At 35.0% G+C, this 15614-nt stretch overlaps 1 protein-coding gene across 5 annotated transcripts in view; it reads right to left on the bottom strand.

Moving 5' to 3' along the window:
• The window catches only part of SSBP2 (single stranded DNA binding protein 2), a 284275-nt gene that overhangs the window by 25618 nt on the left and 243043 nt on the right, over positions 1-15614 (bottom strand). For all 5 annotated transcript variants that reach the window (XM_038532429.1, XM_038532430.1, XM_038532432.1 and 2 more), the window contains 2 exons: positions 10946-10994; positions 377-412 (listed from right to left, as the gene is read on the bottom strand). In XM_038532429.1, the coding sequence (XP_038388357.1) occupies positions 377-412; positions 10946-10994 (85 nt within the window). The remainder of the gene's footprint in view (positions 1-376; positions 413-10945; positions 10995-15614) is intronic.

Raw genomic sequence — 15614 nt, 5'->3', positions numbered from 1 at the left:
TAAACTTTGAGTGTGGTGAGTGGAGTGAGGGAAGGGATGTAGATTCTTCTTCGGGAGAACTGCAAATTCAAGCTTATCATTGTGTAACTCGGGATGGCTTTCTTCATGATTGGACACAGTGTATTGTATTGGTTTACAGAAACATATGCTGTAGTAAAACACAGTACTCAGGGCAATTTTGGCCAGATTGATAACTGTTTCACTAATGAATATCAACATATGTAGTGAGGTTGGCAGACGAAAAACTCAATACATATCAGATGTTCACTTCTTGGCCAATACACAGGGGCTCTTCTTAACATCTGGACAACTATTTCATTGCCCAAATAAAACATAACATCAAATCTTATGAGCAAACAATCCCAAATGTACTTACTACATAATTCCCAGGAGATGCTGAAGAGTATGGTATCTGGAATGTGAACAGGACAAAGAAATATATATTTTGATTCATGTGACAGTATGGAGACTTACCTAAAATGAACTATTTTCTGACTTTTATCAAGTTTTAAAATGTATCACAAAGGATGCTGAAGAATAAAGGCATTTATAACTGTAGAGTGCTAGAAAAATGAATAAATGCAGCATAAATTTAAATTTATAAAAAAGAGTGGATTTAGGTCAAGAGGAATTTAGATGGAATTACAGCCTCAAGTTATACTGGTTTCAGGGCAGCTGTACTCACTGCTTGATACTAATGGCACTTATTCTGTAATTAGAAAGATATATATTTGTGCAGCTAAAAACCAGAAACCAGAGTTTTCAAATTAATAGCTTTTACAGATGCAACTCCTAACTTATGTGCATTCTGGAGTACATTATTGTTATTTTTAAGATAGGTTTTAGGCTACTACATTCATGTGGTATGGGTCAATACTTTATCTGCAGACCTCATGTTTCCCCCTTTCTTTTCTAATTAGCTACGAGAAAATAATATAATACATAAATAAATGTAAAAAGATAATTTGTATAGATCAGACGGGTAACAAATTCTTTCTCTTCTAAATCAAGCTCTTAACCAAACTCTTTTCTAGAGATTACAGAGCATTAATACAACATTGTTGTCATAATTTAAGAAATGAAAACTATAAAACAGATACTTAAAACTAAGCCCTTGAGTGTGGAATATTAATAAAGAGAGCTAAATCCAAATATTTTCTTTTTTCACAGTAGCTCACTAGTTCACTTGCATGAAAATTCTGCACATCCAGAGGAGATATTTTTGCATTATTCTGGAAAAGGCCAATAAACTACTACATTCTTTGAGGCAGACAGCCAGAAATGGACCAATAGAGTAGTGAAAAGATGATAATATCTTTACTCTAAACCCTCACTCTATCTCAACACCTTCCATATAATTAAACATAAAAATAATATGAAACTATAAAGCAAGAAGGAAGTATAACAAAGTTATGATTTTCCTTTGATGAATAATTCTTTGAGAGGAAATATTTAATATTATCTGAAAATTCTCTCCTTGTTTGGTGTCCATGCTTAGCTTTAAGCACGGACCACATGCCTCCGAGGCCCCTGCTTGGTCTGCCTACGGGTAATTCAGCCCTGTGGATGGCCATTACCAACCTATCCAGCATCACTAATGATGAGGATTACTTCTACTAGCAGTACTGAGATTTTTAAGATTTTATTTATTTATTCATGAAAAACACAGAGAGAGGCAGAGACACAGGCAGAGGGAGAAGCAGGCTCCCTGCAGGGAGCCCTGATGTCGGATTCCATCCTGGAACTCTAGGATCCTTTCCTGAGCCCAAGGCAGACACTCAACCGCTGAACCACCCAGGCATGCCGGGGTACTGAGATCTTGATGGCCAGTACATTTACTAAACTCAGTGGCTGAATACAACTTTGCTCTCCTGGGCCCCTTTTAGTTCATGATCTACCATCCATCCATCTTCTGCTTCTTATTATTTTTTTAATTTAATTTAATTTAATTTAATTTTTATTTATTTATAATTGTCACAGAGACAGAGAGAGAGAGAGAGAGAGAGAGAGAGAGAGAGAGGCAGAGACACAGGCAGAGGGAGAAGCAGGCTCCATGCACCGGGAGCCCGATGTGGGATTCGATCCCGGGTCTCCAAGATCGTGCGTGAGCCAAAGGCAGGCGCTAAACCGCTGCGCCACCCAGGAATCCCTGCTTCTTATTATTTTAAATATGTGCATTTGCTCTCTCCAAATCACAAACTTATCTTTTGGCTCCAGTTTTCATCTCCTTATAACTTTAACATCGGGTCTATGTTCTTCTGCCTCTCTCTCTTGCATGCCATCATTCTTTATCAACTTCAAAATATGATCTAACCATTCTTTAAATCTTTGGAACTTAGGGGCGCCTGGGTGGTTAAGCATCTGACTTCTTGATCTCAGCTCAGTTCTTGATCTCAGGGTCGTGAATTTAAGCCCTGCAGGAGTTCAAGCTCTGAATTCAAATAAATCTTTGGAATTTATACTTCGCCACCTTCCTTCACTTTACAATATTCTTCCCTCTCCTCCATTTGTGCATATGGCTACATCCTAGAACTCTTTACACAGAGATCTAAATGACTCTCTTGCCTGACATCCTTCTTATTCCTTAGGACACTCACAGATATTATTTTATATTCCAATCAGAATCTCCTTCCAACACAATTTCTCCATGTTTATTAAGTCCATTATTTCCCTATTAGTTTCCTACTAAAATGCCTCTGCCCCTCCCCATGCCACTGTCAGCATTTTGTTTCTCTCTCCAATATTTTAAATTCATTATCCTAAAGCCTACTTTTTTAATTTCCATCTCTTTGATCACCCCCTAACCACCTTTTCTGTTTCATAGTAGAGATTTCCAGGAGAGAAATACAAAGCAAGGGACAAGTCCCAACATACAATCATGTTCTCCTATTTCAACCTAGTCTTCACTAATATCTGGAAGCATTTTGGCTTGGCTTTCATGGAAGCCCTGAAGCATTTTAGTGGTGTAGCAGTAAACTCAACAAACTCTGGGAGAAAAAAGTCCCGATCTGTAGCATTTGCCAATTTATGTGGTGTGAATAGTCCCACATGGAAGATTTCAAGCTACCAATGATTTAACAATTAGCTCAAAAAATCCTGCATAATTAACAATTGACTTTTGTGAGAGGGCTCTCATGGTGATTATAACATCCTGAGTTGCTAGTCTGCCCTGTTGTCATATATTAAAGCTATCAAATTCTTGCTATACACCTTCATCTTCAACTCGACACTCCATATTTATAATTAAAATTTTTATCCATTCATCCAGGTGGAAAAAAGATATTATTTCTGTTTGTTTCCAGAGCTAGTTCCTTCCAACCACCTCATTCTCCTAAGTCCTTGCTCCTTTTTAAATTTCTCCCTCTTCGTGATTCTTTCAAACACAGTTAAATACAATAAACACTTAAAAATACTTAAATTTGGGAAGCCTGGGCGGCTCAGTGGTTAAGCATATCTGCCTTCGGCTCAGGGCGTAATCCTGGAGTCCCGGGATTGGGTCCCACATTGGGCTCCCTGCATGGAGGCTGCTTCTCCCTCCGCCTGTGTCTCTGCCTCTCTCTGTATGTGTGTCTCTCACGAATAAATAAATAAAATCTTTAAGAAATAATAATATAAAAATAAATAAAAATACTAAATTTATTACCTCATCTAGTTCAATTGCTTTCCATTAGTGTCCTGTCAAAGTTCTTTAATTTTGACTTATACTCATTGTTTCTACTTCAAATTCTTCCATGCTCTCATTAAAAGAAAAAGAACATTTAGGTTTCTACGCCTAGCAGCACTTTACTAAACCTGTGCTCTTGAATGTTACCAGTAGCATCTGACAGCCTAGTGTGAGAGACAGAAAATATAACAATATAGTTAGAAGAATTATGTGGGTACAGAAGACATTTGAGCTGGGTAACCGACTTACAGAGAATAAGTGACCACCAGAAAGACAAAGAGAAGGATCAACCTTAAAGGAAGGAAGGAAGGAAGGAAAAGAAAGAAAGAAGAAGAAAAGAAAATGACAGTATATAGTTTATTAGGGAAATGGTACATAATCGTATACAGCTGGTACAGTGTGGTACTTAAAGGAAATTGAAATAAATGATAAGCATATATGGTCAGACTGTAAATGAGTTTCTGCTGTAGTAAATATGGAGTCACTGGTTTTAGAGAGACCATGTTCAAATTTATATTTTAGTAAGATAACCCTAGACGTAACATGGAATATGAATACAAGTTAGGAGTCTATTGCAAAAGGTTGAGGCAAGAGATGATAGTGTTCTAGGCAGTGCTGATCAAGGTAAATTGGAGTAAGAAGATTTGAAAGACTTTTCACAAACGTCCTTGGCAGGGCATGGTGACAAATTAGGTGTGGTGGACAAGAGAAGGCCAAAATTAAGGCAATTCCTAGGTTTCCAGCTTGGTGAGTGGGTGAATAATGGTGCTACTAATTTATACATAGGGAATTCAGGAAAGGGGACAAGTCTGGGGAAATATCCAACATGTTGAATTTGAAGGCACTGATAGACGTTGAGGTAGATCTGATCAACAGATATTTAGAAATATACATCAAGAATTTATTAGAGATTAGGACTAGAGATAAAACTTCAACTGACTACATTTCCATTTTATGCTAGAAAATGATCTAGTATTCTGTTAGATCAAGCGAAAGATTTAACATCCCAAAACAAAGCTCACTACCCTCTAAACCTTTTCTTTTATATTTCTAGCTGAGTTTGTGTTATTACTATTCTCTCTGATACCTGGATTCAAAGACATGATATCACCCTCCCCTTTTTCTTTCTCTTTATCCCTAAATGTAAGGTCAGCAAATGTTTTTGATTCTATGTGTGAAATGCGTCCCCATCATTCCTTTGATTACCACTCTACCTCAGGTTCTGATAACATTTTATAAAGCCATTGCTATAATCTCCTAACTTCATTTCCCTATTACATCCATTTTATATATGGCTAAAATATAGCTCTCTTCCACACAGATGACACAGTTCAGATTTCTCTATTCAAAAGCCCTGACCACCTCATGGCCTTCATTTCCCCTTTATAGCTTTTTTTTTTTTTTAAGATTTTATTTATTTATTCATGAGAGACACAGAGAGGCAGAGACACAGACAGAGGGAGAAGCAAGCTCCATGCAGGGAGCCCGATGTGGGACTCGATCCCAGGTCTCCAGGATCACACCCTGGGCTGAAGGTGGTGCTAAAGTGCGGAGCCACCCGGGCTGCCAGCTTTGTTGCCTTCTATGCCTTCCCAGACAATCTGTCCCCCTAGCTAATAATTTTTCTCCAAGCATTTCCTGCATTTCTTCTTTTATTTTTGTCCAAGCTTTTTTCCACCTCTAGTGTCCAAATTCTCCCAAAGTAATTAATCTCCTGCCCCTCTCCAGACGTCATACAAAATATCCATTAACATGAGCTGAAAGATGAAAATGCAGATATGGAAGATAAGCAAGATCAAGGAGCTAAAAGATCAGAATCATGGAATTAGAAGAATTCTTTGTCAGATGAGAAAATTAAGGGCTATATATACTGTCTGGTTAAGCTAGACAGATAATTCAAGAGACGTGACCAATAAATTAAATATTCTGAAATATTCTGACTCCTAATGTCCATGACAGTGGTACCGTAGCAGGGAAGAGTAGAGTAGCTGGAGATTTTGGTTTCTTTTTAAAAAATGGTTAGTAGCATTTTTGTTAAGTAGCTTTCTTCAACTGTGAAGTTTAAAACTACCTTAGAAGCACTGGCTTACTAGAAACCTCCCCAAGAGGGCAATGACAAGACATTAGCTATGCCAGTGTAAAGTTGAAAATATTCTATTACTTTTTAGTGCTTTTAAAAAAAATGAGGATATATTTGTACAGATATTTGTATTTCCCTTGGGCTTAATCACTATGACAGACTATCATGTTTTTTTTTCTTAAAGGGATTTCTTCTTTGTTTTTACTGTCATATTAGGGAGTTGATAAATACAATGCTATATTGGATATTTGTAGCTTTTACTTAACCCCTCTTCTGCTAACAATTCCTTGAATTTTCTTTGGTGAACCATACCTCTTATTTTTACATGTGGTTTGAGTGGGGCTTGGGGAGTGGGCCTGTGTGACCCTGACCAGACTGAAGAGCTTGTAACCTCAGGTCATAATTCACAAATGAGTGTATGACTCAAGCTAAACAAATCTAGTTCAGTTAGTTATTCCCAATTTCTGTGTTTAAGTGATAAAGCTTTGTGCTGAAATGAGATCTCTGAGGATATAAATCTGGACTTCCACACAGCCTTATTGTCAAGGAAAACAAAGGTAAGTGACAGAGACCAGGTCCTGATGACATTATCTGGACCCTTGGAATCAAATACGCCCTAAAACTAATTTATATCTGGACTTTTCAGATACATAATCCAGTGATATTCTCTCAACACGAGTCTGGTTGTTTGTCTATACCCTGTAATCAATTATCTCCAGACAAAGACAATTGAGATACTTTCAATAAAAGTGCTTGCTACTTAATGATTAGAATGTACCATAAAAGTAAACCCAAGTTCACAGTTCCTTTGAAAGATATAAAAAAGGAACAATCATTGGTGGGTTTGTAAATAAATTTCCAAATAAGAATCTAAGGCCAATATTGTAATGCTCAGGTTGAAGGAAGTTAAAAGTAAAAATCATTCTTCTATTCTGAACTAAAAAAATGAATTTATCCTTAAAAATGTTTCTTCTATGTTCCATGTAAAAGGGTGCCAAAATTTTTTTCTGATTAAAATACTTTTACATGACACAACTGTGGACTGATAAAGATGAAGCAAATAAATAAATAATGTACATAATGTTAGGCAGATTTTTTGCTTTTAGAGAAGTGGAAAGTAGAAAGTCTAAAATAAACCCTGTGTTGGACTGAAACTGAAGCACTGGTATATACTCATGGTTTTAATACATATATTAGATACAGAAAGATATAGATGTGTATGGTTATGTGCATGAACATACATCTATATCCTAGTTATGTCGGTTGAGAGGCTCTAGAAGTCATATCACTCTGATGGGTTCTAAATATGACTCTTCACTAAAAGGAACCAGGGCTTCTTAAAGACATGGCTGTGTCAGGACTAGCACTGGGAAAATATTAGATGAGCCTCAAGTGTTCAAAGAATAATGGAACACGTCAAAAGGACAAATGATCCAGCTTGAAGGGGTTCCTACTGGCTAAATCTGGAATGATTTTATTTTATTTTTATTTTTATTTTTTTTTGGAATGATTTTAGCATCAAAAACCTATTGAATGAAATAAGAGTCCATAAGTACATCTGATATACATGAATGAATGGGTGGAGAAGAAAGAAAAACTCTTTGTTATAGTAGAGATTCAACTAAAAAATGGAGAAGGAAAGACAGAATTAGAAATCAGCCATTTGGTAACCAACATAGCAAAAGACGATTTGGGCAAGAGTCATCAATGGATACTAGCAGACAAAATTATAAGGAAGAAGAGGATATTTACAGTCATTTCAGTGTAGGTTTCCACAAGTTAATAATTACAAGAGGAAAAACAGCAACTTTACAGTAGAGAAACCTGATAAGCACCACCATTAACTAAGGGATCAGAGTTAACTCTACAAGCAACAGGACAAATCACCATCACACACTTCCTAAAATAGTGCATTGAGAAAATCACAACATTCTACTTCTGTGGCATCCCTACCAAATATGTATTACCTGAATCTAATCATGAGGAAACATCAGAAAAAAACAAATTATAGCATATTCTACAAAATAACTGATTTGCATTTAACAAACCTGCAAGGTTAAGAAAGACAAAAAAAAAGAAAAGTTGAGAAGCTGTCCTAGATTAAAGACAAAAGACACAATGGATAAATGTGACAAGTGAACTGGGATTTTCTTTTGATACCAGGGACATTGCAAGGACAACTGGTGAAATCTGAGTGAGGTCTGCAGATTAGAAAATAGCATTTCATCAATGTTTATTTTCTAATTTTGATTTTTATTGTAGTAATGAAAGATAATGTATTTGCTTTTAGGAAATAGATACTGACGTATTTGGGGGTAAAGGATCATCATGTCAGCAACTCAAATACAGCTCAAGTGGTTCAGGATAAAATAGGTATATGCAGAGAGAAGAAATCATAAAGCAAATGTGGTATTACTTTAATACCTGGGAATCTGGGTGAAGGGCACATGGGAATTCTTTGAGCTACTCTTGCAACTCTACTATAAATCTGAAGTTATTTTGATGTAAACATTTAAAAGAATAAAAACCAGTATGTGAAACATATTTGGAAACAGCAAAAACAAAACAAACAACTACTTTAATATGGGGGCCTAAAGAGCCAGAGACTTACTGTACTGATACAAAATAAAAAGTGTTTGTAATTAAAAAACATGGACAAGAAGTATTAGGAATTTGGAAATCAAAACAGTATAGATGAATTGTCACTAGGATATAATCAACAGTAATTAGGGGGGAAAATCCCTCTTTAATACTTTTGGTTTGTTTCATGTAAGCCCTATGTTTTTGCCGGAAAGTCATCAGGTTTTTTATGATTTTTTTTTCTTGTTCTCAAAATGATTCCTTCTTCAGAGGACTGTTTTGTCTTTCTCAACTCAGGATGATGACCCCCTTTCTTTTTCTGAAGAGAAAGCTGGTGGCCTTTCCCATTTTTTCCCTACACACATTTCTTTGAGGGAGGGGGAGACAGATCCACATGTGATAGACATTAACACAAGGGATTGTTTGCGACTCTATTACTTCACTGCATGTGTGCTGGTCAAATGGCCACTCACAAGGACCACTGCGTGGTGGTCTCATATGCACACCTCCTACCCTAATTCCTAGTGTTTCTCAGGGGCTAAAGTAATGCAGAGTGGCTGACTTGTTACAGTACACTCTCCTATCCCCAGTGCTCGGGTCCATGAAATTCTGAAGAGGTAGAGTACATAGAAACTAAAGGTCACCAGAATGCAAAACTTTCTCATTTCTGCCTTTATCCAATCCTCTTACCTGGACAATATAACTGCTCGGTACAATGCACCATTCTCAATACCAAATCCTGCTCACCTTCCTAGGCAGCTTTTGGGGGATAGAATCTCCAGGTGAGTGTGCAAAAGGAGATACTGCTGAAGGCAGACAGTGGTGTGAACTGCACTTGGCTGCCTGCAACAGGCATTAGAGGGATAGCTGGTAGAGCTGACCGTGAGGAAGAAGAATCTTACTTCTAGGTGGGAAGGCTTACATAGTTAAGGTGCACTATCGATGGTGCTTTTTATAATTCAGTTTAAACAGAAGTGCAGATCCTAGAAAGTCTTTCCAGATTCTGGCAATAGGAAGATTGTCACAGTTTTCAGTGTTATAAAAAATTGTTTTTTCCTGTATCTTTATGGATATTTTAATAGAGAGTTGAAAGAACTGTTATCTCGAGCTGCTAGCCAGATGCCATTTTAAAGTGAAATCCTGAATGAATTTGAAAGGCATATAGCAAGAAGCAAATAGAAATGTGACTTCTTCAAAAGTATAAAGCAAAAGAAAAGAATTTTAGAAGATAAAGATATTCACATTATAACATAATCTGGCAAAACAGTATTTTAGAAAGATTTGTTGAGATAAAATAGTGCACTGAAGACACAAATGAAAGCAAGATCATCACTTCTCTCCATCCCAAATGCTATTTCAATTAGCTGTTGAAACTAAGAGACAGGAAGATAAATAGTTTTTTTCTCTAAATATATGAATTGCTTACTTAATTGAGAAGAAAGTGGGTCTGCCTCAGAATAGCAATGAGTTTAGGATGATTCCTCCTACACCACACATACTTCACCTTAAATTTTCTTGAAGTTTAAACTAACCTTGAATATTGGATCAGTTTCATGTTTATTTAACATTAAGGCCACTGCCCATCAATGAAGTTACCTCTGTGCATATTAGTAAAAGGCATCCCTGCTGGGCAGATACTCATAGACTTTCTAAGTAGAACACAAGCTATATTTTAATACCCTACTGACTCCCTTGAGTGAGGGAAACTTTGTGCAGTGCACACACTACACAAAATTACACAGCAGACCTCTCTCACATCCTGAAGAAACTCAGATTTCAAAATCAAGAAGGAAAAACATCACCAGGATTATTAAATTAAAATCATATTAATTTTAAGACTGAAAGCTTAGTTTTCAACTTGTGCATATATTTGTGATATTATTAAGAGAGAAAAAATATTTGTGCAGTCAAACGACTATCACAAAACATGTGAGGAAAGAGATACATAGACAGATGTGTAAAAATGTCAATTTAGCCAACAGGCACAGGACAAATATGTACCCGCTTCCTGGCATAGTAAGAGAGCAAACCTAGGTTTAACAGTACAATAAATATAATCATAATAACTCTGATGGAGATTGAGGTTATCTAGCAAAAGTGATTATTATAGTTATTTTAGAAGATCAAATCATTTTATGATAAATATATGTTACAATAAATATAGGCTACTACAGTATACTTAAATCACATTTTGTTTTATTTTTGGAAGTCTGTAAATCTACATAGAATATATGCTTACATTAGATGATGATGTGAAAAAATCACATACAAAAATTATATTTAAAAATAATATATGCAAAATATATTTTTGAATGATTACTTTAAAATTTTTTTTAGGATTTTATTTATTTATTCATGAGAGACACACAGAGAGAGGCAGAGACACAGGCAGAGGGAGAAGCAGGCTCCATGCAGGGAGCCCGATGTGGGACTCGATCCCAGGTCTCCAGGATCACACCCTGGGCTGAAGGTGGCACTAAACCGCTGAGCCACCCAGGCTGCCTGAATGATTACTTTTTAAAATAAGTTAATATAATCAATTGCAGGGCTTTCAAAAGCAACAAATTTTTGTTGTTAAATGCTACGAAGTGTAAAGAAAATTTTAAAATACATATACTCACTGAATTGGCATTTGTTGGATTTGGCCAAGGTCTACCACCACCTGGACCCCTATAAGACAATATGATAAATGAAATTTTAACCTATGCTTTGAATGTTTCACAATAAGCAATAACAAATCATGCAGGATAACATTTGCAGTTCAGTTACCATGCAGTTCTAGTTCAACACTGAAATTACTTTCTGTATTTTCATAGCTTTTTTAGTTCTTTTTTTCTAAAGACTTACTTATTTATTTTTAAGAGAGAGAGAGGGAGAGCACATGAGTTGTGGAGGGGCTGAGAGAGAGGGAGAGAGAGAACCTCAAGCAGACTCTGCCCTCAGTGTGGAGCCAGATGCAGGGCTCTCAATCTCACAACCCTGAGATCATGACTTGTGCTGAAACAAAGTTGTACGCTTAACTGACTGAGCCGCCCAGGCGCCCTAGCTTTCTTACTTCTTAAATCAAAAGATTTGGTTCCTCCACAAAATAGTTTTCTTCCCAAATCAAACTACTTTGGGTAGGTCTAGTTTTAATTCAATTATTGTGATAAACACTAAAAGTGATAGTCACCTTTAAAAGTAAATATATGTATATATATCTGAATCATTATGAAAACACACTTATGACGCAAAAAGCATGAATTATAAAATAAACATAAACTATAATCCCATGACATAAATAAAAGTGCCACCAGTATCCCATTCAAAATTAAAATGAAATTACTTTAAAATATCAATATATGTAAAATGACTGCTCTTATTAAACTATAAATAAATAAACATACAGAAAAGGTGATTAAAGTGGACTCCTTTTAAAAAAACACAAAGAATATCACAGAATATATATTGTGACTTTGTATGTTATTTTATATCAATCTATCTTTCAGTGCTACTGACAATTTAGTTACTTTTAAACAAGGGAATCACATTTCTTGTTTTCATAATTATAGTTTAAGACAGTGACCAGAGTAAATCCTGGGAAAAATAGGAAGTAATCTATGTCAACATATGTTGGTAAATTACTTCATTTTAGGGTGGTGGATAATGTTTTGTATTCTATAGCTTAGAAGGACATAAATCTTTTAAAACAAAATTAATGTCTAATTAAGTGAAAAAGGTCTCTTGTCCTCATGCTTTAGTATTAAGTATACCTGAATAAATACTGTTTGATAAAAAGTAGACCGCTGTCAGCAAGTCCTCTGTAATTAGGGTCACTGAAAATTCCCTTTTCCCTCTAATTGCAGTAGAAAGTGGAAATTTTTAATTAAAAAAAAAGTCCCTGGATTCTTATTTTAGGGACCTTAAACTTGAAATTCTACATGTTAGATAGAAGCTCTCCAAGTTAGCTATATTACTCGGACAATTAAGAACTGTTTTTCATTTTGTTTTGGAATTCCTCAGGGATATAAATAGCAGGGAAGTACATGAAAATCTATCTTTGGGCTCTGTTAGGGTGCCCAAATACAACTTTCTCCAATTCTGCTTGAGGAATAAAGAAGAAAATAAGATGCCAGAGAGGAGTTAGTCAAAGTGTTGTGCACAGGGAAAAGGTTAGGGGCACTTGTACTGTCTCTGGAAAGTGGTGCCTCTTTAAGATGGTGATAATGATGATGATTTTTACAATTAACTACTGGAACACTTTAGAAAGACGATTTTACATATACAATTCAATCAATGTCCTCATGGACAGAAAGTGAGGTAAAACATAGGATATATATTGACAAGTTAAATATTTTACTTGTTTGATGTTAATCCACATCATTTATTTGATGCTAAATAAAATATAATAATGAAATTGGGAAATATTTATTTTAAAATAGCATAAAAATACTATATCCAAATCATGGCAAAAATTGGTACACAATGACGTTATGTCGATAATGATCTCATATAATTTTGTAGTATTATTATTATTTTAAGATTTTATTTTTATTTATTTGTGAGAGACACACACACAGAAAGGCAGAGACACAGGTAGAGGCAGAAGCGGCTCCATGCAGGGAGCCGGATGTAGGACTCGATCCCGGGACCCCAGGATCATGCCCTGGTATGAAGGCAGGCGCTAAACTGCTGAGCCACCCAGGTGTCCCTTGAAGTATTATGTTTAAAACAGCGTTGTTTGAATAAGATTAAATATAATATTTCACTTATTTAAAAAATCATTTAATGTTAGATTAACATGCTAAATTAAATGTTAAATAACTAAATATTTTACTTAAATAAATAATAGCATTAAATTAAATGTTAAATGTTACATTTATTATCAGTAACAATACCTTTATGCATTTCAATTATTTGATAGATACTAAGTTAGTCTCAGCACACTATGTATTTCATATTAAATTGCATTTTAATATGATAGGTTAAATATTAATAATTCTTATGGATAAGCTAAATTTCTTCCAATATTACCACTGAGTTTGAAAACATTTTAAGTTTCACAAATAGTGCTAAATAAAATGGGGGTTATATTAATGAACAGTTCTTTTAAAACAATTACTAATTTCAGAGGCACCTATATGGCTCAGTCAATTGAGGCGCCTAACTCTTGATTTTGGCTCAGGTCATGATCTCAGGGTTGTGGAATCTAGCCGCAAGTCAGTCCCCACACTTAGTAGGGACTCTACTTGAGATTTTCTCCCTCTCCCCCTCCTGCTCTCTCTTGTTTTATCACTCTCTCACACAAATAAATAAATCTGAAGAAAAAAACAAACTTAAAAAAAAAAAAGAACAATTCCTTAAGTGCAGTCATTCCCACTTCTTTTGAGGACCATCAGTATTATCAAGAAAGTAACCTACAAACTGTAACACAGGCGTTATTTTGAACGGAAATTTTTTTAAAAGATTTTATTTATTAATTCGTGAGAGACAGGGAGAGAGAGGCAGAGACATAGGCAGAAGAGGAAGCGGCTCCCTGTGGAGAGCCTGATGTGGGACTTGATCTCAGGACCCTGGGATCACAACCTGAGCTGAAGGCAGATGCTCAACCACTGAGCCACCCAGATGCCCCTGAATGGAAATTTTTATATAGGTATAGTTTCAAGTAGAATCAGGGTAGCCTCATCTAAAAATAAAGTGAAAAACAGAATTTAAAAGAAGACTGTATTTTTTGGTAAGGGTATACAGATATGATGAAATCAAAGCACTATGATTACTATAGAGAAAAATTCTCTTTTGTAATACATTTCATTTAAAAATAATAACTACCCAAATTTTATCATTCTATAGGATAACAGGAAGATCTAGATCCTTTGAAATCCTTTGTCCTCTTAGTTTCTATAAAATACCAACATATACAAATTTGAATTAGGAATGTTGTAATGCTGAATCCTAAATTCTTTGGAAATTTGTAAAAATGTAGTTTATTTATTGTTTTTATTTTTTTAAAGATTCATTTATTTGAGAGAGAGGGAGGGAGTGGAGGCAAGGGGCAGAGAGAGGGAGGAAGAGAACCTCAAGCAGACTCCACTGAACACATAGCCCAATGCAGAGCTTAATCTCATGACCCTGAGATCATGACCCGAGCTGAACTCAAGAGTGGGATGCCTGACTGAGCCACTCAGGCACCCCTAAAAATGTATTTAATTTAGAAATATAGTTTCTCTAAAAAATTATCTATAATGAATTTGAAAATATTTACATTGTGGCTATAGTTTTAAATTATACTTTAAATTACTGAAACTGATATTAAAAATATAGTAACAGAGAAACATTAAAAGCATAGTTTTATTTTAATTTTGGATGACACTACATATAATTTATCCTGAGTTTAGAGCATGGAAATGTAAAAATTGTATTAGAATAAGCATTTTCTCTGGAGGCAACCAATATTTCTTTATTAACATGACCAAACTTTTGTTCCAAATAGTTTGCCAGTTAGAATACAGTATTTAATTACTTCAGTGAGCACAGTTGGATATTATTTTTAATTGTCATTATACTTTCATGGTAAACAAGAAAAAGAGACAACCTAAAGAAAACTCATCCAGATATGATTCTCTGGCAGTTCCACCTGACCCCAAAACACAAATATCTTAGACTGTTAAAGTCATAGTTAAAATAACACTATTCCAATGCTTTTTCCTTTAATTTTTAAGTTACCCAACATATAAAAAAGTGAAGAAAGCACAAATGCCAGTTAGAAATACTTATTTGCCATAACAGAGTAAGATTTAGTATCTTTCTCTTAAAGATACTAAATTATGAAGTGAATTTCAATGAAGTTTACTCTATTGAGTACAATGGACAAAATACATTTTAATTTTTCATGTCTCTTTAAATTCACTCTCGCTTTGTTGGGGCCAATATCAACACAATAGTTTGCTCTGGTTGGATCTTCCATACTTCAGAATTTCCTTGTTAGAAGGAAATCTTTACAAATGTAAATAAGGAAATATTTACAATTTCATTGTTCCTTAAGAATATCCTAATTTAGAGAAAACTGGAAATTATGTAAGACTGCAAGTAAAAGTCAAGTAACAAATAATGGAAACCTGAATCTGTAAGGTTTAAAGGTTCTTTAAAAACCAGAAATTGTATGAACAGTGCAATATTATGTAATAAAAAATATTTTATAGCATCTTGGTATATTTAAATGAGAAACCCAAATTCAAATATCAACAAAATGATCATATTAAGAATTTGAGCTATATTTTTAGTGTTTATAATCTAGGGAATTTAATGTACCCA

The sequence above is a fragment of the Canis lupus genome, chromosome 3 (assembly GCF_011100685.1).
Source record: "Canis lupus familiaris isolate Mischka breed German Shepherd chromosome 3, alternate assembly UU_Cfam_GSD_1.0, whole genome shotgun sequence".
Taxonomy (NCBI): domain Eukaryota; kingdom Metazoa; phylum Chordata; class Mammalia; order Carnivora; family Canidae; genus Canis; species Canis lupus.
Note: the sequence above shows the minus strand (reverse complement) of the source record. Positions and strands in the feature narration are given on the sequence as shown.